Genomic DNA, 22,296 nt, shown 5'->3' with positions numbered 1-22,296 from the left:
ACCCCACTACACACTGGAGGTGGGAAGGGGAGCCCAGCACAGCTCCTTTGGTCTCCCACTGGCCCGGGACATGGGGCGAGTGGAGCCCGCGTCCTAAACAGGCTTCCAGCCCCTTGGAGAGGTGCCTGACTGTGGGAGCTGTGACAAAAGCACACACGTTTGCGGTTCTCCCTCACAACGCCATCTTCTCGGGTGTTCTGAAGTCAGTTACCGCTCATCGGTTTTCTTGAGAAGTTCTAAAATTTCGTTGCTATTTCTAGTCATTCTAGTGGATGTAAGCTTTTTTAAATAATAAAAATTCACTGTCATTTTCATGGCATTTCAGGAAAGAGCGATGGAAAGCAGCCACATCTGGTTATAGAGAAGACCGGGAAATGAGGGCTACTGCGGGCTCCATCATCCTAGATGGAGACCATGGACACTGAGGGAACGCCAGTCATCTCCGCCACGCCACTGTAGCTGTGGGGCAGAGAGCAAGGCCACCTTCTCAGCAGCAGGAACGGGGAGGTAAGGGTGTGAGGAACGAAGGAAATATCTGAAACAGCAGACACAGAGACAGGCTACGGAGTCACTGAGAGATAAATAAATGTCTTTATTTAGCTCATTCATTCCTGGGTTCACCCCCAAGCTTCACACCTCACCCTCCCATTTCGAAATAAGTCACATATAACAAGGGCCTGGAAACACGGCTCTTCCCACAGTCCCCACCCCACCCCCAGAGTGCTGCAGGGACAATGTCATCTCGCTTTCAAATACTTTCAGGGACACACTCTCTTCTAACCAAACACCCACTAAGACAAACAGGCCCGTGGGGCCGTTGACGCCTGTGCCACCCTGGTGCCTCCCCAGAGCGCAGGGCCCCACAGAGCAGCTCCAAACTCCTGCGTGACACACCCTTCTCCCCAACTCCTCAGACACAGTCCAGAGCGCCGGTAGCTTCCACCTGAAACATACACCCATCGACGCCACATGACCGACTCTCCACCCATTGAGACCGAGGGCCCCAGAATTAAGGCGTGTGGGAGGGGTTATGGGAATAAGCATCTGTTAAAGTTACAGTCAGTATCAAAAGTGTCCATCGTGCCTTTGAAGGAGCAAGAACAGTGGGTCCCAGCCACGCTCGTTACCAGAGCAGGCGCAGCTGCGGGTCTGTGGTGAGCGTGTCCAGGCACAGACCCAGTGCGTGTCACACCTTGTGTGCCAACCCCCCGCAGGCTCCATCGCAGCAGCCAACGGGGGCTTTACACACACGAGAGCTGCGTGACACTTGTCACACTCAAAGCGGATTGTGCACATTCGTAGATTACTCTGAAATCAAAGCGACTTTAAAAAGAAAAGGACGCCATGCATTCCAGACACTGAGCAATGACATCTGAAGGCAACGGAAGTCCCCCCTTGTCCCCAGCGCACGTCTCCATCCCGCTACCTGCCCAGAATGTATGGCAGATATCCCACACATCACAGCACTTCAAAATCGGCCCGTCCCTCCCGGGGAATTTCCCTAGGACAGAAAGCCGCTAACGATTCACGCACACACCTTAGTTACTGTATTCAACACCAAGGGTGCCAGGGGGCGGGGGGTGAGGGGTGAGGCCTCAGTGAGCCAGGGAAAGAAAGCAGGTCACGAGGCCAACGGAGGCACTTGCAGGAGGGAGAGCCGAGTGGGCGGGGATCCAGGTCACTCAGCATGGTCAGAGTGCCTGGTAGGTGGCAAGGGGACAGAAGCAGAGGCCGCAGCCCACGCCAGAAAACCCACCACGAACGCCATCAGCGACATTCAGGGGCCAAGTCCCAAGGTCACAGGCTCTTCCAGCACCATCATGGATCAAGTGCATAGCCACCGAGAAGGGGGACAGCAGTCACAGCAAAGCCGGTTACATGTCCCAGGGCCTGCTCAAGTACAAAGTGCTTTCACATACATTCTGTGTGTGCTCCCACGAGCCCCGTGGGAAAGGCACGGCCGGAGCCCGCCCGGCTGTTACCGGGACCTGCCCAAGGCCACACGCCAGGCAGCAGGCGGCAAAGCACAGCCAGAGCGCTTCTCTCTAAGGCTCGCTCTCCTCCACTCTGTCCCGTGCTCGCTGCCTGGCCCTCTTCCTACTTCTGCACGAACCTTTTATTTGAAGGCTCAATCCAAGGAAGACGGAAAAAAAAACACTTAAAATGATGGCGCTCAGGCCTGATAACAGAAACAAGTCAATATTAGGAAACTGCTCACTGTCCTTTCCTTTTCCAATTACCTAAAACGGACCCAAGTTCAAAGCAAAACATCAGACTAAAGCATCGCTGCCTTAAACCCTTTTCTGGAACAAGACGGTATAAATAAATAAATAAATAAATAAACACATAAATACATAAATGCCATAAATAATATGAAAAGGCACACCCATGTGACATGGTCAGGTTTGGGAAACACATTCAAAACCCACAACCAGGACGCCAAAGCTGAGCTCTCGGAGGGGACAGCACTCTGCCCCACCCCCTCGGCCTGGGCCAAGTGTCCACAGCAGCCACGGCCCAGATGCAGGGCTGTGCTCAATAGCCAGCAGGTGCCTGGGAATGGCAACAGTCAGGACACACCAGGGACAGGCTGGGAACATGCGGGCTCCTTCCCATGGGTCCACCATGCCCCTCCCTGGGGAAGTCTCAGGGACAGCCAGCTGCAGCCCCAGCAGGTTACACATCTCCTTGCTTCCTGGGACATGGTGCTCCGGGGCTTAGGGACACGATTTCATAAAGTGCTCTGATTTCAGGAGAGACTCACTCTTTCCTACTCTGTATGGGATCCTCACCAACAAAAGAGAGCTTGCGTAAAGTGTGTGTCACGCAAACCAGCAAGAAGGCCCTAAGAGCTACCGGTCTGCACTGCCTTCAGACTCACCGCTGGCAGCTGTGACGCTGCAGACAGGCTGAACCTCTCGTCCTGGATGGTGACAGCATTGCTGACCACTGGCAAAGGGAGCTGCCCTGCCGGGAAGGGAGCTAAGGCCCCGCTCGCACAGCACACTGAGCCGAGGGCCTGCCCTCAGCTCAGACCCCTCCCAGACCCGGGAAAGGCAGCTCAATGCCCAGAACTTGCTTCAGTGGGCAAATGAGCCTGATGTCCCCTGTGGCCCCCGTGCTGGGCCCTGGCCCCGTGCAGCCCGAAGGTCATGCTCACATGTCGGGGCTCCTGCACCAGCAGCACCCCAGGCGCTGCTTTCCAGAAGATCCAGAAGGCAGGGCCGACTCAGAGCACTGCACATCTGCATGACTCAGCTGGGCCACCAGGACAGCATGAGGGGACTCAGAGCTGGGAGAGCTGAGAAGGGGAGCTAACCACCCACCCGACACCTCTCTTAATCCTACCAAGGAGGTGACGAGCCATGCTCACCCACGTGCCGTGACATGACGTCCCCTCCGGGGGCCCCGTCCACCCATGGGCAGCCCACCCAGTACCCAGGCGGAGCCCTAGCTCCCCAGCTCCTGCCGCAGCCACGGCCCAGTTGTGGTCCTGGCCCCACAATGAACACAGCTCACCCTGCTCCTGGGCTGACGCCCTGACTGCATGGCCTTCACCAGTCGCCCACCACCCACAGCTTTTGTCCTGTCAGAAGGCTCTCCTGACGGCACTGCCAGAGCCCCAACTCTGGAGGAGCCCAGCCAACCAGGCTCCGGCCCTTCCGGAGCTGCACGCAGCCCAGTGCCAGGCCTCGGGAGCCGCCCCATTTACCCCACAGCCAGAGCTCGTAACTGGGGAGAGACTCCACCGACTGTAGCTCCCTTCTGAGTCATCTGATGACGTCCCCCCTCAGACCCAGTCGTGAGACACAGGTCAGCGTGGCTTCCCAGCACAGAGCCCACCATGACACGAGGTTTACAATTCTGTCCTCAGGCCACAGAAGACAACGACCAGAACTGCCTGTCTGGTCAGCTAAGACACATGAGGACGTTAACAATGAAATAAACCCATACCATCAGTTACATTGTTACAAATTCCATTTCTCTTATTACAGAAAATCTAAACCCAGATTTGAAATCTGCTCAGGTCTGAACACTCTGAAGGTTAAACCATCCTGTCTCCACACGTGTCACCAGAACGGTTTCCCCGGAAGCGGCAGCGCCCAGAGTGCCCCCCAAGGTGGCACCGCCCGCCGGGTGACAGTGAGCCCTGGCCACAGCCCCGGACATCACACGATCTCCCGCTCAGCCCTGTCCCCTCCCAGCAGCCTCGCAGGCCAGGGATGACCTCTGACCTCACTGCTAGCCACTTTCCTGGCTTCGAGGAGCAACTACCAAGATACAAGGCCCAAAACATGAAGCGCAGTCGCCCAGCCGCCCGAGGCACTGTCCCCTGGGCACCGAGCAACGGCCAGCCTGGCCCATCCAGAGGACGCGTGAGTCCCACCTCCTGGCACGCGTGGGGCGCAGAAGAGAGCGCCGCAGGTCTCGCCTGTGAGAACTGGCAGTGAACGCTGTGGGGCAGTCCTGGGTCCAAATGTCGGCAGTCGGTCACTGGTGCGTCCGGTGTGACCTCCTAAAGGCAGTGACTGTCCGGAAACTCCCGAGTGGAGTGGCAGAGAACTCACGGGACCTGGGCATGGGGCTGGCAGAGCTGGGTATCAAAACAGCAGGGCGCTGTGGAACTCAGTGTTACCGTGTCAGACTGACGCTGAGACAACACAGCCAACCCATGCGGCCAGGAAAGCATCCTCAAATAAAGACAATTCACATGACACTCCCACCACAAGGAGAGAAGGCTGAACTGGCAAGGAAGCGGTGTGTATGACAAATGCCACATGTCAACCCCAGGAGCCGGGGAAAAAACTAGCAAGCTCATGAACAGCGTTTCTGTACTCCACTTTTTTACCAAAACTCCCTTTTCTTTTAAGTATTCGAAGGCTTGACTCAAATAATTAAATTGAGAAGTAAAACTATAAACAGAAGCACAGTTCTAGAAAGTGCTAGACTTCCCTGCTGGGAATCTCAGCAGGCCTCCGACCTCAGCCCGTGCTTGCACTCACGGCCAGGCCCGTTGCATTAATGTGCACTGAGAAAATCCCAAACGGAGAGAGTGAGGAAGGACAAGGTGAAGTTCTGCATGAGCCTCTCAGCTGGTAAGGACCCCAGCACTGTCCAGTGCCCCAAGTACCTGAGATGGGATCACAGTCCATGAGGACAAGCCCTTGCCGCTGATTTACCGACAGCCAGACGGGGTCCAGTCAGCACAGGTGTGGTGACGGGACACGTCGGCCCAGCTCCCGCCACCAGCACCTCCTCTTCACCGCCGCCGACCCTGCACGTGGCTTCTCTCTACTCGTACAGCAGGAACTTCTTGATGGGGTCCGGCAGCGGCAGCGAGGGGATCAGATGGAGCCGGTATTTGCCAAGAGCTCTTCTCACGGCCACGCGGCACAGACTCAGCAAGGCCCTGGGGACACCTGGAACGCGTGGGAAGAAGGGACATGGAGAAGGAGGTGAACGCCTTCCCTACTCAGGCCCGAAGGCGGCTGTGGCGGACAGAACCCTGCACACACACCACTGCCATCGTCCCAATTCTGGAGCCAAGACAGCAGGCGAGGAAGGCCTTGTTATCCGCTTGGTCCGCCCGTGGAAGGAGCAAAACGCTCATGACCTGGGGCACCTGCTCAGTGTGACAGCAGCCCCTCGACTGTTTAATTCCCTAGCCAGAGAATTAGGAGTGACCCCAAAAGCCCCTGCAGGTATGAAAGACTGCCTCCTGCCCTCTGTCAGCGTCTTCTCTCGGTCAATCCCAGAAGCCCCCGTGGGTCTGGGAGAGACGGGTGGAGCAATACATGAGGAGGGCAGGTGACAAATTTGCTTTGGATCAGAACAGCCTCGCCGCGTCTCTGCCTCACGAAACAAGCATGAACATGGGCAACTTCATTGTATCAGTCTGGCTCCACCCAACCACTAACCAGCTCTTCTGGGGAAGGCTCGACAGGAGCCATGTTTTAATGGCTGGTCCAGAGAAATCCAACAACAAAAACACAAGAGACTGAAGTTCTCTGAGAGGTAAGGGTTCAGCAAGAGGTTGTCAGTGCTGCTGCAGTGAAGACCCCCAGGGAACAGGGCATGTCACAGGCACACCGCCGCCTGCAGAGGGCGCACAAGAGCAAGTCCTGAGTGGGAGGGAGCCTCTGACTGACAAGACCAAGCCCCATAACTGCAGACCCTCTGCTTGCCTGACACGTGATTGATTCATTGGCAAAATCTTTCTTCACAAATAAACAAACTATGGACTTTATTCCAACAAAAATTAGACTTAACACACAATCCAAGATAATGGTATCGCACGACCCCAAACGAAAGAAAAGGGGTTGGAAAGTTCTAGAGGATAGGCTCACAATTCGTTGTAAGGTAAACACTTAAAACTAAATATAAGCAAAAGAATTTGGGGTCACAAAGCAGAGCAAGGGGGTAAACAGAATGTAATTCTAGGAGCTGTGAGGACATGTGCTATTATGGGTTTCCTGGTACCAACGCTTGGTGTCCAGGAATTTTAAAAGAGAAGACAGATCTGGAAGACCATTCTGGAAAACCCCTTGCTCTAACTGAAGATGGCGCCCGTGTGCCTAGTCGGAGGGTTTTATCTTTTTTAATTGGAATAACTTGGTTCATTCAGTTGAGCTGAGCAAACGACAAGCCAGAGCTGCACACAGACCACTTACTTCTGGCTTCTCTGAAGACCTGCAGGGCCTCGGGGTCCACCTTCCTTCTGCCTCTGGACTCTGGGCCCAGGGACTCCCACTTCACCAGGTTCACGTTCGCGCCAAACTCCACGAGCAGGCTCACGAAGGCCGCCTCACAGCCATGACGCAGGACAGCATCCAGGACGCAGCCGGGGGAGCCCCTGTAGAAGCCCTGCGTGTTGACAGGGCCGTTGCAGTTGAAGTCGGGGTTCGCCCCCGCCTGGAGGAGCAGCCTAAAGCACTGCAGGTTGTGGTAGGCGGCGCTGATGTACAGGGGGCAGACCACCAGGGAGGTGAGGCGCCGCGAGAACGGGGGCTGGATGTCCGGCGTCATGTGGTGGTTGACGTCGACGTCTGCGCCGTACCTACAGGGAGACACAGGGACGGTCAGACGTGTGGGGGCCTGATGGCACCCCCGGGTGCCCACAACGCCCTGGGTATGGGGAGCCACAGATCACCACGGTCTCAGAACCTCCAGCTGGTTAACCTGTAATCCACGCACAAAATTCCTAAAGGAATTCTTTCACACCTTTAAACACCTGCTAATCCCACGGCTACTTAAACAATTAAAGGAAGGAAAACTTCCCAATTCACCTTATGAAATCAGTAATCCCAAAACCTGACAAAGGCCACACCATAAAGAAAAACTACCAATGCGTTTCACTTCTGAGTATCAACTTCAGTAAAATGTTAGCAAAGAGAATTCAAAAACATTAAGAAAGCAGTACGTCATGAGCTCAGGAGGGCTATTCCAAGAACACAAGGATAGTTCCGATATTAGAAACTCTAGTAACGTAATCCATCACATTCACAGAGTTAAGGGGAAAATCATGATTATCTCTACAGATGCAAAAAAGGCGTATGAGAAAACTCCACACGTATGCATGTTTAACAATCCTCAATAAAAGAGAAAGTGGCACCCATGTCCTTAACATGATACAAAATATTTCCTCAACCAGAGGCAGCATATTACCTCACGGGGAAACGCTAGCAGCTTTCTTACTAAATTAGCCAGGAGCAAGACACGCACCCCCACATTCTTGCCCACTATTTTAAAGGTACTAGTGCGATTGAACAAGAGAGAGAATTAGCTGATTAAGATCGGAAAGGAAGGGATAAAACTTCCTATTATAGGATATGACTATGTCTGGAAAGCCCTAAATAATGAATGAAAATACAACTAACAAGCCATGAATGTATTCAAGTGGCAAGCTGTAAAACCAACAGCCTTCATATATACAAACAAAAACAAGTTCAAAGATAAAATGGGAAAGACCTCACTTTTGGTAGCAAAACAAATTTTAAAGTGAGATAGCTAAACACAAACTTAAAAGTAAATGTCCAAAGTTTGCCTGAGGAAAACTATAAAGTTAACCCTTGAACAACATGTGTTTGCACTGCGTGGTCCACGCACACACGGGTTGTCTTCAGTGTACACTTGGATCTCCACATCCCCAGCTTCGCATCTGCAGATTCAATCCACCGAGGTTTGGAAACGGTGTTTCCGACCCATGGGTGGGACCCTCAGCTGGGAGGGTCGGCTGTTCTAGGCCGTTCTATACACGGGGCTTGAGCACCCACGGATTTGGTATCTGCAGGGATCCTGGAAGCAACCCTCAGAGACACCAAGGGACGACTACAGTTAAGTTCTGGGGATCCAAAAGTTACATGTGCATTTTCGACTGCACAGAGGTTAGCACCCCTTACCCCAGGGTTGTTCAAATGTCAACTGTACTCTGATTTATAGATTTGACTTTGGTACCATGTAAATATATGTTGTAAAACAAATTAAATAAACAGCAATCCCTAAAAACTGAAAGCAAAATGCAGCCCTTTAGCCCAGCTGGGTACCGAGTCTGTGCCATCGGGTACACCTAACAGGCCACTCCTCCCAGCGTCAGACCCACCTGGAAGGACACACAGCTGGCCAGCAGGGCCCTGGAGGGGGGGGGGACTCACGCAGTCCCTGAGCTAATCCCATGCTGCTGTCTGGCTCCTCTCACCTGCAGTGACAGCCCACATGTGAGGAAACGAATCTCACATGGGGCATGTACAGGTGTCACCTGACCTGGAACCTTCATTCTGACCAGAGCCAATCTCTCAATGACTCCACAGGCACAGCCTTCAGGTCCCCACGAGGGACTGGTCCTTGTCACTGTACTCAGGGATACCCAAACCCACGACTTTCTGTTGGACATTTAGAGTTGTCCCAAGCCAAGCAAACTACTGACCTAGAGTAAAAAGGGTGATTTTACTCTAAGAAGGGCCGGCTGCCCATAGCACGGAGGGAGACCGGGCTCGGTGTCAGCGCCGTGGGAAAAGAAGGGGGGCCTGCCAGGAAGCTGCCTGGAGGGGGCGTTAGAGCACGTGTGGGAGCGGCCAGCAGGACAGGAGGCTGGTGCACATGGGGTCTGGCAAAGTAAGAGGTACGTTCTGGGTGAGGACCCAGGTCTCTCAGTGATGGAAAAGAGAAGAAAGAGGAAGCTTGGAAAGAAAAGCAGGATGCAGCCTGGGGTGCTGGCTGGACAGAGGCCCGGGGCGAATCTGTAACCCTCGCCGCATGCAGATGCAGGACCGCACGCAGGTGCAGGACCGCACGCAGGTGCAGGACCGCACGCAGGTGCAGGACCGCACGCAGGTGCAGGACCGCACGCAGGTGCAGGACCGCACGCAGGTGCAGGACCGCACGCAGGTGCAGGACCGCACGCAGGTGCAGGACCGCACGCAGGTGCAGGACCGCACGCAGGTGCAGGACCGCACGCAGGTGCAGGACCGCACGCAGGTGCAGGACCGCACGCAGGTGCAGGACCGCACGCAGGTGCAGGACCGCACGCAGATGCAGGACCGCAGGCCCGCGTGGACGTCACCCGAGCTGTCCCGGAGGAGGGGCTGCAGACACACCCACCGCGGTGAGTGCTCCTCGTGCCCGGGCTACGCTCCTGAACACATTCTCCACTCAGAACCAGGCCTCCTTGGAGAAATGACTGACTCCAGGCCCAACACGGGGAAGCACAAGAGGAGCCTAGAAGGTCTTGATGTATGAGACAGTGAGGAACTGCTGGAAGATAGATGGGGATGTGTCAAAGACGGAGCTGGCTTAGGGGCTTCCCCACAGCCAAAGCGGAGACAATCTGAGCGGCAAAATAAGTAACAATGATATGATTAAATAATAACATCGGATAATACAGAAAACCAAGACTCTAACATAAATAAATGAACAAACTAAACATATGATAAGGAATAGGATACGTGTTTGCAAAGTACCTCTCCACAAAATACTAATTACAGAGGGAAGGCCTAACTTCACACTGGAGACTCCTGGCAGACGCCAGCCCCCTTCACCAAAGCATTGGAGAACATCAGCAGTTACGGGAGCCACTGAAATCACGAGCGACCTCGCGGGACATGCCGAGAAGAGCACGGCCTCGCTCCTGAGACTCCTGCCCCGCACACGTTACCTGGCTCAGACTCGCTGGCCTGAGCTGCCAGGGCCCTGGACAGTCCTGCAGTAGCTCCCCGGCTTCGTCATCGCACCTCTCGTTTGAATTAGGGAAGGGTGAACTGCAGGCAGTACTGCTGATGGGCCGGGGCAGAGAGCAGCACCGTTTTCCAGCTTTCATAACAAAGGCCGGCCCATGTCATGGCCATCGCGCTTTATCATCTGTCTTTTCAGCACTATTCCGAGTGTCCAAGGGAGCGTCCCTCTAGAACCAGCACTGCTGCTGTCGGGTAGCACAGGCCTGGGAAGGGAGGGGACAGTACGCAGACCCATATGCTCACGTGACAGTCAGCTTCCCCACTGACACCGTGTAGCAAACATCACCCTACTCCAAGATAGCCTACGAGTGACAAGAGAAACATTCCAGAACACGTACCAAAACAGGCAGAAACTGTGTTTCATTTCACACACCCAACCAATTAAGAAAAGGAGAACTAGGTTTCACCCAGTGATTTTATTTCCCCTCCTCATTCTTAGAGGTTTATATTCCAAAATGTTTGTAATTTTGGGCAATATGACAATCTAGTGTTAGCTGAGCTGTGGGAAAGACAGCCCTGCATCCACTCATAAAAATATACTGGATGGGATCCAGTTAATTTTAATCCTGAATATTTTCCAAAATTCCCCTACTGCTTTTAATATCACTGGCAAGGAACCACGGGGACAACTCAATAAATCAATATAACTTTTGCACATAGAGAAATACCAATCCTTACCTTTTTTAAAAAAAATACCAGCAATATATATCAAGGGAATTTACAAGTAACAAAACAGGTTTACTTGTAGAGGGATAGCAAATTGCGACCGTGACAGAAGCAAGCCCTGCCTGCGAGGGAAAACTACAGGGGAAGCGGGAGTTGCATTTAGACGGTGTTTAGGTTGTGTTATCGGTTCAGTAATTAACCATGTCCCTCCTATTTCCAAGTCAATTATCAGATAATTTGGAAAAGAGGAATAATCCACGTTCATGGTACCGCACTGTAAAAGTCAAGTCCCGTGCTCCAGTGAGGGAACGAGATGCCTTAACAACCTTTGCTCAAGAAGGGCATCTGTGTCCGTACCTCTGGAAGTCAAGCCTGCAGTTAATTCAAAGCAGTTGTGCACCATGAACTGATTGAAATGCCCAGAGGGGTTTCTGGAACCGAGATGAAATTTCACCGATTGATCCCACTCAAAAACATTTCCAAATGAATGACTTACATTCTCCAAGATGCAAAACTATGGGCTGAGGTGGATTCAATTATCAGGCCTTACGGAGAAGAGGAAAGCACCACGGCTTGTTATCACTCTTTACTGTAACAGCCACCCCACCCTCTCTATCTTTCCAAAAGCCAGTTTCAGAGCCAGTTAGTACAGAAAAGCTTTTGCCAGAGTAAGTATGTTCTCAGCGCCGAGTTTAAACACCATGTTCTGTGCCGGGCAGGGGCAGTGCCAGGTCCGCTCCTCAGCACCAGCCCACGGCTCCGACACACAGAGCCTTTCCCTAATCCTCTTCAACACTGAGAACAGGGGACCGAAATGACACTGCATCCGCCACAGAAGGAGCTGCCTCCAGAGTAAGGGAGGGAGGAAGCATCTGTGTTAGAAAGAAGTCACTGGAGACACGGAAAATGAGAATGCATCTGGTTGAAATGAGAAGAAAGGTAACCATCAGTATGGTTAAAACAATACCATAAGCCATCTAATAAGAGAAAGGGAAAGCAAAGAAAACAGAGATCATGGAACAAAGAGATCAAATAAAGGAACAGTCAAAAAACAGAAAGGTAACAGACAGCTACAGCACTAATGGTAACTATTAAAAACAAACAAGGCCAGACAGTCAAATACTAAAGGTGAGCACACAAAAAGTTACTTAAACCCACGAAAATGAAAACTAGTTACGAATGCTGTGTAAACAAGCCTCCAATAAAACCAACAAACTTTTCATTCAAAAAAATCAGTTTGTTTTGATAACGAGCATAATCAAAAAGAACTTTTATGAGCTCAATTAGCATCAAAATATAGGAAGCAAAAACTACTAGAAATATAAGGGGAAACTGACAAATCACAACAGTGATTAGAGACTAACAGAGTTGCCTGAATTTTGGGCAGATCCAATGGTTAAAAACATATAAAAAGGGGCCCGACCCAGTGGCTCAGGCGGTTGGAGCTCTGTGCTCCTAACGCCGAAGGCTGCCGGTTCAATTCCCAAATGGGCCAGTGGGCTCTCAACCACAAGGTTGCCAGTTCAATTCCTCGAGTCCCGCAAGGGATGGTGGGCTCTGCCCCCTGCAACTAAGATGGAACACGGCACCTTGAGCTGAGCTGCTGCTAAGCTCCCAGACGGCTCAGTTGGATGGAGCGCATCCTCTCAACCACAAGGTTGCCGGTTTCAACTCCCACAAGGGACGGTGGTCTGCGCCCCCCGCAACTAACAACGGCAACTGGACCTGGAGCTGAGCTGCGCCCTCCACAACTAAGACTGAAAGGACAACAACTTGACTTGGAAAAAGGCCTGGAAGTACACACTGTTCCCCAATAAAGTCCTGTTCCCCTTCCCCAATAAAAAAATAAAAAATAAAAATATCTTTAAAAAAAAAAGCAGAGAGACTCGGAATAACACAGCTGAGACTGCCATACTGACTGTACTGTGCAAATGAAACACCCACAGCCATAGACTGTTGTATCCACAACAATGAAGTCTGATGTTAAAAAAGTAATTAAAAGGTGGCCGGATGGCTCAGTTGGTTAGAGTGCGAGCTCTTAACAGAGTTGCTGGTTCGATTCCCCCATGGGCCAGTGAGCTGTGCCCTCCACAACTAGATTGAAGACAATGAGCTGCTGCTGAGCTGCTGGAGGGGCGGCCGGATGGCTCAGTTGGTTAGAGCACAAGGTCTCAGCAACAAGGTTGCTGGTTCAATTCCCACACGGGGTGGTGGGCTGCGCCCCCTACAACTAAGACTGAAAACGGTGACTTGGAGCTGAGCTGCACCCTCCACAACTAGATTGGAGGACAACAACTTGGAGCTGATGGGCCCTGGAGAAACACACTGTTCCTCAATATTTTCCAATAAAATTTTTTTAAAAAGTAATTAAAAAAATAAACTCAAAGAATCCCCAAAACAGAAATCAGATGGTCCTTATTATCTGAGCACAATATAATAAATTAGAAGTCCACAGACGTTTTTATTAAAACGTTGTCCATAAGAACAAAGAGGAAATCAACTTCAGTTATACTATTTAAAAATGAAGAAAAAGCTTAGTGGATGTGGCCAAAGCTATAAGCAAAGGTAAATTAACAACCTTGAATGTTTACATTATTAATCAAGAAAAAATGAAAAAGCATTCAATTCAAAAAGTCAGGGAGAAAATAAAGGAAAATAGAAAAAAAGATAAAAATAGGAATTAATTAGTAGGAAAAATAAGAAAACTGATCAAGCTAAGAAGTAGCTCTTTAAAAAGACTAAACAGAACATCCTCTAACAAGGCTAATTTTAGAGCGAGAGGAAAGCAAACAGGGAAGCCAGGGAGAGAAGGTGGCTGCAGGCCGAGCAGACGCAGCGGGTCCCCGCAGTACTGACCTGATGAGGGCCTTCAGTATGTCGGCCCTGCCCACACGAGACGCGTGGTAAACCGGGGTGCTCCGGTGGTGCCGGCTTCCGTTGGGGTCGGCGCCGGCCTCCAGGAGGATCTGGGCGCTCTCCAGGTGTCCGTTGACCACGGCCACGTACAGGGCCGTCTGTCCCTTCACGTCCACCAGGTCCACCTCGGCGCCCTTCCGGATGAGGAAGTCCACGCAGTTGCCGTGACCTGCAGTGGCTGCGATGCGCAGGGGCGTGCAGGGCAGCCAGCCGCAGCACCACACGGACTTCTCGTTGATGCGGCTAAGAGAGAGCACAGGGCAGCCAGGCGCTGGGGGCGGCTCCACCGCCGAGCGCTGCTCCGCCCCCCCCACTCCGAGACCCCGAGACAGAGGGCAGGCTCCTGAGACAGTCACCCTTCCTTCAGTGACGCTCCTGCGGGGGTTCTGGTGTGTGAAACGCCGTCACAAACTCGCTCTGCTGGATCTGTGCGTGTGGCAGCACAGGAATGAAGAGCCCACCTTACAGAGGAAGACACGCCACTCACGGGTTGGGCACTAGCGCTGAGATCTCGGGGTTCCTGACTCGCAGGCCAAAGCTCTCTGCTCCACCCCGCAGGGAGTGCCTGCCTAGGGAGGCACTGGGGGGGGGGGGCAGGTCAGTGCACTCACTGGGGTGGGGCCAGGGCTCTAGGCCCCTCCCCACCAGCTACCACCTCTGAAGGCTGAGGCTGGAGGGCTCTCTAGGCCTCAGTAACCTCCCTGGGACAAGGTGCCACTGTGGTCCCTCTGATCTGACACAGCACCAGTGACAGTCTGCAGGGATCACTACGGCCGCTAAGCAGAGAGAAACTGTCCAGACTCAGCTCCCATCAAAAGGGACAATCAGACCACGACTACCTGTCAAGAAATGCCATGGCCATGCAGTCCCCTGACCCACCAAGCCACCAACCGAGGCACAGTTCACCTCAGGCTCCCAAAGCAGCTCTGCACAAAGCTCGGGAATCCAGACCACAGAAGCAGTGACCCAGAAATATTAGTGGGTCAGGGGTTCCTCCTTCATTTGTGAACTAGCTTCACTGGCCAAGGAGGCCAGGGAATGCTCCAAGGACTCATCACCAAAGAAATATGTAGCAACAAAACAAATACCGTCAAAAAACAGGACAGGCCCTGAATTGAGTATAAAAAGAAAGAAAAAAGTACTTGGAAAAGCAATGTGAAAATACTTGGTCGAAGACAGCTGAATTCTAATTTATTCTGTTTTTATTCTATTGTTATATCCACAAATTTCAGGTTTTCTCTGGGCTTGGGTCATTCACATTAACTACTACTGTATAATCCATCTAATGTCTTTGTGTGACAATCCTTTCTGGATATCTGTAGCTTCTCTTTTTATTTTAATACTGATACCTGTTCTGATGGAATAATGATAAGACATTAGAAGGAAAAAAAGAAGAAACCCATTTCTATACTGTTGGAAATCCTTCTCGGGGGAACTACCCACAGAAGGTGGTATTAGCGTGTCTTCTACCCACTCCCTGCCATCCTAGCCCTCAGAGGGAAGCAGAAACACGAAAAAAGCATGGAGGAGTTTCTGGCAGCAGGTGAGTTTGAATCTAGTTGGGGCTCCAGTCTTAGACACACATGCAATCGGAGAACACCCAGAGAGAACACCTGCTCTCCCAGGTGTCCCAGGTGAGGACAGGTAACAGCCAGGCCCTGTGCCTATAAAGGAAGGGCCTGAGCTAATTTGGAGGAACCAGCAGGATTTGGCAGAGGGCAACAGGCAGGGCCAAACCATCCACAAAGGGAGCAAGAGACTGAGCACCCGGCATTTGCCTGGCTGAGGAGACAGCTGTCCCCAGACCCTGGCAGCTGACGACTGAGGGCCTGAGAAGCCACAGAGCAGAGTACAGCAGGAATGATGTACAGCTAAGGCACATCGGGACGTCCAGACACCCGGGGAGATAACCAGATGAAAATAAACAAGGAAGGCGAGTGTATGTGTACCGCTTAGGATAAAGAGCCATGAGAGACTGTCAAGGGCAGGGCCACCCACTGCTGAAGAGGGTCACAGTGCTGCCTCAGGGGTAACATCGAGGAGCTGACACCCAGAGAGGGCCAGAAGTTGCCAGAAAATATAAAGGTCAAATGACAGAGCTGGACTTGAACTCAGGTCTCCCTGCCCTCACTCTCTGGCACCTCCTACAAGTGGGACCATGCTTCCTCAGCCTCCTTTTCCCCTTGTGCTCTAACACTGCAAGGCCTCAGGCTCCTCGTCTGCAAACCAGAGTGGCACGCCTCCGTCACAGACCGTGAGCCTCAGGGGCGTGCAGAGCCCCGGGGGCCAGGCACTGGGCCAGCCCCCGACAGCGATGACACTCACCTCCGGTAGCTCTCCTCTTGCAACAGGCTCCTGAGGGTCTGGAGGTCGCCCACGTAGGCTGCGTCATGGAGCCTGGTGTCCTCACAGTGCTCCAGCGGGTGGTCACAAAACTGCTCCCTCAGCCACTCCTTCAGATTAGGACCTGCACTGAAGAGAGGGGCTCCTGTCAGCTCCGGGGAACCTTGCCACCACCAACCAAAAGGGGGCGCCAACGCAGCGACCCCTTCCTCTCTAGAAGAAATCATTCCCATGCTCCAGAAACTTCCAGAGCACAAAAAAAAAAAAACCAGAAAGTGTCCCTTAATGAAAGTAGCACATTCCTGACCTCAAAGCTGACAAGAATAAAAACATTACAAACGTTGGCAGGATGGGGGATGGCGAACCACGCCTACCTGAGAACACAGAAGACCCTGAATGAAACACGAGTTTTTCGTAAACAATTACAGACAGGATCAGGACGAAAGGAACGCAGGCTGCCTGTGTTCAAGTCCTGTGCACGCACCACACTGTCCCCACGTGACCCCGCGTGTGACCCCGCGTGTGACAGCACACCTCGCCACAGGTAGGCTCCTCCCAATGCTGGTGTTGCTTTTTATGTTCAAATCTCTTCTGAGAACCTTCTGTACACAAGGCTCAACCACAGCACAGCGGGGGTGCCGACTAGTCCCCTGGCCCTCCAGGATTAGCTAGTCCATTGGCAGAGGTCAGACACAAAGGCCACAGGCAGGTGGGCAGCAGCAGGGCTTCACACACACAGGGGTCACCGCAGCTGATCCCACAGCCAGACCCGCAGCAGATCACCAGGCAGGCATCAAGGGCTCTGCTGGGGCCGCCACCCAAGCCCCCTTCAGTTGTTACCCTCCACAGTAGGTACCCCAGAGTTTCATCCCAAGAGTGAAAAAGTGCAAAGTGGGAGTGGGTAAGATTCAGGTGTACGGCAAGGCCCGACAGGTAAGCGGGGGTCTGGGCCTCCCTTTGCTGGCCTCATTTCCACCTACTACGGCTCGAGCTCAGTGCAGCTGTCCCTTCCCCAGCTCCAGATCCTCCCAGGTGACTTCAAGTTTGCGTTTTTCTGATCAGCTTCTCCAGCGACAACACAATTACCATGCACGGGCCTTAAGCTTTAACTGGAAATCTCTGTGCCCCTGCACTCCCAGGCCTGCAACACACTAAACGACAAGACAGTGCTGCATGGATACAGGGCTGCTGGAATGTAGGGCAGACCGAACCTTGCTTCCCCAAGACTCCTCTCCATCCTGGGAAGCAGCTGTCAGTCCTCTTTCTCCAACTGAAAACCTGTCATTCCAACCCCCACTCTCACATGAGGTGACATCCCAGACCCGAAGGTCCTGGCTGTCCCTGGGTTCAAAGTCAACAGCAACCAAAGCGCAGGATGGAGGGGCTTTGTCTGACTGGCTTTTGTTCACTGGGGTGTCTCCTAGCCCAGCAAGGTCCAGCCATACTAGGTCCTCAACCAATGTCTGCTAAATGAGTGGTTCGGTGGAGGGTGGAGGGATGGATGCAAAGTGCTACTCGACCGGTCACCAAGTCAACGCTATGTCTTAAATTACGGCACAGTAGAGAGATAGAGTAATAAACTTTTAGTTTATTTAGTAATAAACTAAAAGTTTAGTAATAAAGTAAAAGTTTATTTAGTAATAAACTTTTAGTTTATTACTAAAAACTAATACACTCTTTGGAGGGGTATCTCTCCAAAGACACAGATGAGCGTGTCAAGTCCAGAGCACATAGAAGCATTCGGGACACAGGGCAAATTGAGCCCACAGGCAGGAGGGAATCCCAACACAGGTTAAGGGGGAACCTCTCCAACACCAGCAAATAATACGCTTCCCCTGCAAATTCACATCTGCAACTAGGAATATTTCAGGCAGAAGCCCCAAGTGTGATGGCTACTTTGGGTGCTGGGCGTGAGCCTTTCTCGCTGCCTCCCCTGCCGATCGGCCAAGGGTCCCTGGACATGCTGTGTCACTGACAGCTCGCTGGGGACGGCGTCATCGCTGTCCGTGGGTGGCCTGATGCAGACACACACCTGCCCCCCGAGGAGCTGGCTTTGGGGGCTTTCCTGACCGGTACCCTCAGCGCTGCAACAGGGCCCACGTCCTATGTTTACATCTGGGGTCGTATCGGCTACCGGGCTGGCAGTTACAACGCAAGTTCCACAGGAGAAGACATGCTGCGCGAGGGCTGTTTCCGCGAAGCTGAGGAGCCGGGGACACGGAGCGGCCGGGCCGCCCCGCACAGCGAGCCGCGCGGACCCGACCCCCGGACGAGGACGCAGCCGCCCCGGCGCTCGCCCCGCGCTGCCCACAGGCCCGCGGCCGGGCGGCTGCGCGCACGTTACCTGCGGGCCCCGGCCCGGCCCGGCCGTCGGGGCCGCCGCCCTCCGCCATGGGGTCTCCAGCCTTCGGCGGGTCCACAGCTGCACTCGGCCGCCGCCTGAGCGCCGCAGACCAGAACCAGCGCGGCCGCGACCACTTCCGGCGCCGCGAGCAGGTGGGTCGCGTCGGGGGCGCGGCTTCCGGCGGGCGCGCCCCTGCCTCACGGGCTTCTGGATCCCCGCGCGGGGCGCCGGGGCCTTGTTGCCGCCTCACTTCCCGACCTCAGGGCGAACCTGTGCTGGGGCGCTGTCACCGGCGCAGGGTGTCGGGGCGCGGCTGTCAGTCCCCCACAGGGCTGTGCGTTCTCCACAGGAGGAGCGGAGGAGTCTGGGAAAACGCGTTAACCTGGGGGCGGAGCCTTATTTGCATGGCTCTGGGCACTCGGGTTGGTCGGCCCGGCCCCGCCCACACTGGGGGCGTGGCCACCTGCCGCGAGAGTGTGGGTGGGGCCTCGGGAGGTTCGCGGTGCGGGTCTGCCTCTGACCTCGGCCTGGCTGAGCGGGCATCCCCGGGAGTGCCGGTGAGAGGAAGCTGGCACCGGGCAGCAGCGGCCCAGCTCCACTGTGGCCCCGCGCTCAGCCGTGGGCTCGGAGCCGCCCCGGGAGAGCGTGGCTGCGAAGGTGCGGAGACTTCCAGCTCTGCTCCCGCAGCAGGCTCTGCGGGAGGGGCGCCGCGGGGCTGGGCGTGTATTACTGTGGTATTAGACGAGCGCTCCCCGAAAACCCCTTCCACGACGGCAGGAGTCGTGTCCGTGAGTTACAGCTCAGCGCCTGACACGAACGACGCACGTGTCGGATAACTTCGTGCGCACGCGCTCATTGAATCGCTGTCCAACCGTGCGTGCGGAGTTCGGGTCCTTAAGCGCGGATCGGCTGCTTCCTGCTCCCACCGGGTCAGAGAGAAGGTTTCTGCAGGAGGCGGCGGCGGAGGAGCGCCTCGGCCGGCGGCAGGGAGCGGACGCGGAGCACAGGCGGGGGCCGGGCCCGTGGGAGGAGCGGCAGCAGGACACACCGCAGGGACGCCGAGTGTGGGCGCAGCCCCACAGCCGGGATGTGACCCGCTGGCCGCTCCGGTGTTGTGACGACAGGACGAGTCTGGAGTCAGGGGAGCCCCGCAGACGGGACCTGGTGCCGGTGCTGAGACGCGCAGACTCCCGGGTGGCGCCACCCTGGCTGCAGGCCCTGCGGGGGTGTTGTTGGGGACGGGGTTTCGTGCAGCGCTGTCTGGGTTTGATAACAGGGCGACAGCACCCTTGGCGCCCCCGAGGTGACGCCCACGTGCTGCCCGGCTGGGAGCCAGGGCGGCCCAGCCCACTGGCCTCCACCAAAGCTACACAGAAACACCTGCGAGCTTTAAAAACACGGAAGCCCGGGAACAACCCAAGTGCCCATCCGGGGGTGACGGGATCAACAGTGTGGTCTGTCTATACAATGGGATAGTATTCAGCCTTAAAAAGGAAGGACGTTCTGACACATGCTAAACACGCGCGCGCGCACACACACACACACACACGACATGGATGAACTTGAGGACATTATGCTCCGTGAACTAAGCCAGTCACAGAGACAAATACTGCGGGATTCCACTCATACGAGGTTCCAAACGGAGTCAATTCACAGAGACAGAGATAGCAGGGTGGGTTCCCCGGCTGGGGAGGGCGGCTGGGAAGCTGTTTCACGGACAGAGCTTCAGTTTGGGAAGATGAGAAAGTTCTGGACTTGGCTGCACTACAGTCTGAATATACTTAACACTACAGCACGTTATGTTTGAAAAAGATTAAGAGGGTAACGTTTATTGTGTATATAATACTGTAATACAACAAAAAGGAAACCTGCTCCCACCCCACCCCACCCCACCCCAGAGGTCTGATGCAGTTGGTCTGGGGTGTGGCCCGGATCTGGTGATTTTGAGGCTCCCACATGATTCTAACATGAAGCCAGTTTGAGAGCCCCATCCCGCCAGCTCCTGCAGCCAGCACCTTTGCATCAAGGGTTCAGTGGCCTGAGCAGAGGTCCGGGTGCTTGCACCTGGCTCTGAGGTTGCCCTGGGGATCCTGTCTCTCCTGGAGAAGGACCAGGGGCACCAGTCGGCCCCTGGCATCCCCAGCCCCTCCTCAATGCCCACCAGCCATGGGCAGTGCTCCCACACCAACAGGTGCTGAAGTGCTACTACCCCTCACCCTGTTTTTCAGGACCCTGAGGTCGGGGAGGTTCGGTGCCATGCCCCAAACTCACAGTGGCTGAGATGGGACTCCGACCCAGGATGGTCCAGCCCTGCAGCCGCTCTCCTCAGACCTCACCTTCTGTCCAGGGCCCCCCTTCGTCCAGGTCCTTTAAGCCTAAAACACCCACCACAAAGGGGTGCACAATAAATGCTGCAGATAGAATTCACTCAGGCCACAGGGTCCACAACCAACAGGAATTTGCCGGTGCCATCACAGCTGTGGGCACACTGATAGTGCTATCAGCACCAGCGCTGGATGGACCAGGGCCACCGCCTCAGGCAAAGGGGGCTGTCCCTGCCGCCCTCCAAGTCCTGGTGGCACCCTTGAGTTTTCCCACGCCTGTCACTTCCTCCCACTCTGAAATCACCCCTCAGTCCTGTTGCGGTCTGACAGCTCAGGCCTCCCCCATAGCAGCCCACTCATCTATGTCCCCAAAATAAAGCACCCAGTGTCCCCAAATGATCCCTCCTTGGAGTCTAGCCCAATATTTCTGGAGGATAGCTTGGCATAAAATGTTCACAATCTGTAATTAGAAATTCCTCTTCTAAGCATTTATTCTAAGGAAATCATCAGATGTGGGAGATTTAGCTCCAGTGACGCTCAGTAAACATAATTTTATAGCAGAAATGTCCAACAGCAGTTTTCCGGCTCAGGAGCTCTGGGAAGGCCAGGCCTCCCCATATTAACCAGCCTCTCATCCCACCCCTGTTCCCTCCGCACTGCAGGGCGCCAGGGCCCCTCCTGGAAACAGCCTCACTGCTGCATGTGGTGAGGCCCCTCACCCCGGATTTCAGGGTGCCGGGGTGCTGGTGATGCTGGCAGCTTCATCCCCACGGCCCTGCTCTGAGGATGGGGTAGCAAATGGCCACCTGCCTGGTGGGAGCCAGGCAGCTCTCCTGGTCCAGGGCCCCTGTGGGCCTGCATGTGGGACAGTTCCTTTCAGGAGGCCTTGGGTCTCCTTCACTTTTTAGAGCTCTCCTTTGCCCCCCAGGGGCCAGGGGCCAGGCCCAGCTCCGCCCACACCCCATCCTTGGGCAGGAACCGCCTCCATTCACAGCCCCCACTGGGAGAGAAGCAGGGATCAAAGCCAGAAGCGGTGTCCAAGCCGGCCCTCCGCCTGGTGGTGGCAGCCCATGGAGACTCCCACACAATGCTCTCGCCAGCCGGAAGCAATGGAGAACAGTGTGGACCCCGAAGCCCACAGACCTGCCAGGCTACCATGGGAAGCCCTGGCGAGCGGTGCCCTCTGTGTGTCCCCACAGGTGTCTGCGGGCTCCACGGGTGTCAGGAGACCACAGAGCTCCATGAGACCAGACGACTCCTGTGTGAGCACCTACTGTGTGGCAGTCGCTGGGGGGTGGGGAAGGGTGTTCAGAGTCAAAGGTGGGAGACGCCTGAACCTGCATCCCAGGAGCATTGCCTCACAGCAGATTTGGCCAATTCTTAGAGATGAGCCCCGCCCCAGGGTGACCAGACACCCGTTTGCCCCAGGTTGGAGGGGCTCCTGAGTGAGGACTCCCAGTGTTAAAGCCAGAGT

General features: G+C 54.4%; 1 protein-coding gene across 2 annotated transcripts; it reads right to left on the bottom strand.

Moving 5' to 3' along the window:
- Positions 1–572: 572 nt before the first annotated feature.
- Positions 573–18,845, bottom strand: ASB1 (ankyrin repeat and SOCS box containing 1). Of its 2 annotated transcripts, XM_074315977.1 has the most exons (5): positions 18,499–18,843; positions 16,137–16,278; positions 13,752–14,054; positions 6,672–7,057; positions 573–5,420 (listed from the first exon to the last, which is right to left on the bottom strand). In XM_074315977.1, the coding sequence occupies exons 1-5, from the start codon at positions 18,545–18,547 to the stop codon at positions 5,293–5,295; spliced, it is 1,008 nt and encodes a 335-aa protein (XP_074172078.1). In that variant the 5' UTR covers positions 18,548–18,843; the 3' UTR covers positions 573–5,292. The 2 variants fall into 2 exon arrangements, with proteins under 2 accessions (XP_074172078.1, XP_074172087.1); XM_074315986.1 differs by lacking the exon at positions 13,752–14,054 and having other exon boundaries at positions 18,499–18,845.
- Between the last annotated feature and the right edge of the window lie 3,451 nt (positions 18,846–22,296).

Source organism: Rhinolophus sinicus, linkage group LG01 (assembly GCF_036562045.2).
Source record: "Rhinolophus sinicus isolate RSC01 linkage group LG01, ASM3656204v1, whole genome shotgun sequence".
Taxonomy (NCBI): Eukaryota; Metazoa; Chordata; class Mammalia; order Chiroptera; family Rhinolophidae; genus Rhinolophus; species Rhinolophus sinicus.
Note: the sequence above shows the minus strand (reverse complement) of the source record. Positions and strands in the feature narration are given on the sequence as shown.

Excerpts from the sequence above, each read along its gene's own strand:
- ASB1 (XM_074315977.1), bottom strand. The coding sequence starts at position 18,547 with ATGGCGGAGGGCGGCGGCCCCGACGGCCGGGCCGGGCCGGGGCCCGCA. Across the intron at positions 14,055-16,136 it reads CAAGAGGAGAGCTACCGGAG|CCGCATCAACGAGAAGTCCG; the intron begins GTGAGTGTCATC and ends GCTCTCTCTTAG. Across the intron at positions 5,421-6,671 it reads GGTCTTCAGAGAAGCCAGAA|GTGTCCCCAGGGCCTTGCTG; the intron begins GTAAGTGGTCTG and ends CACGCGTTCCAG.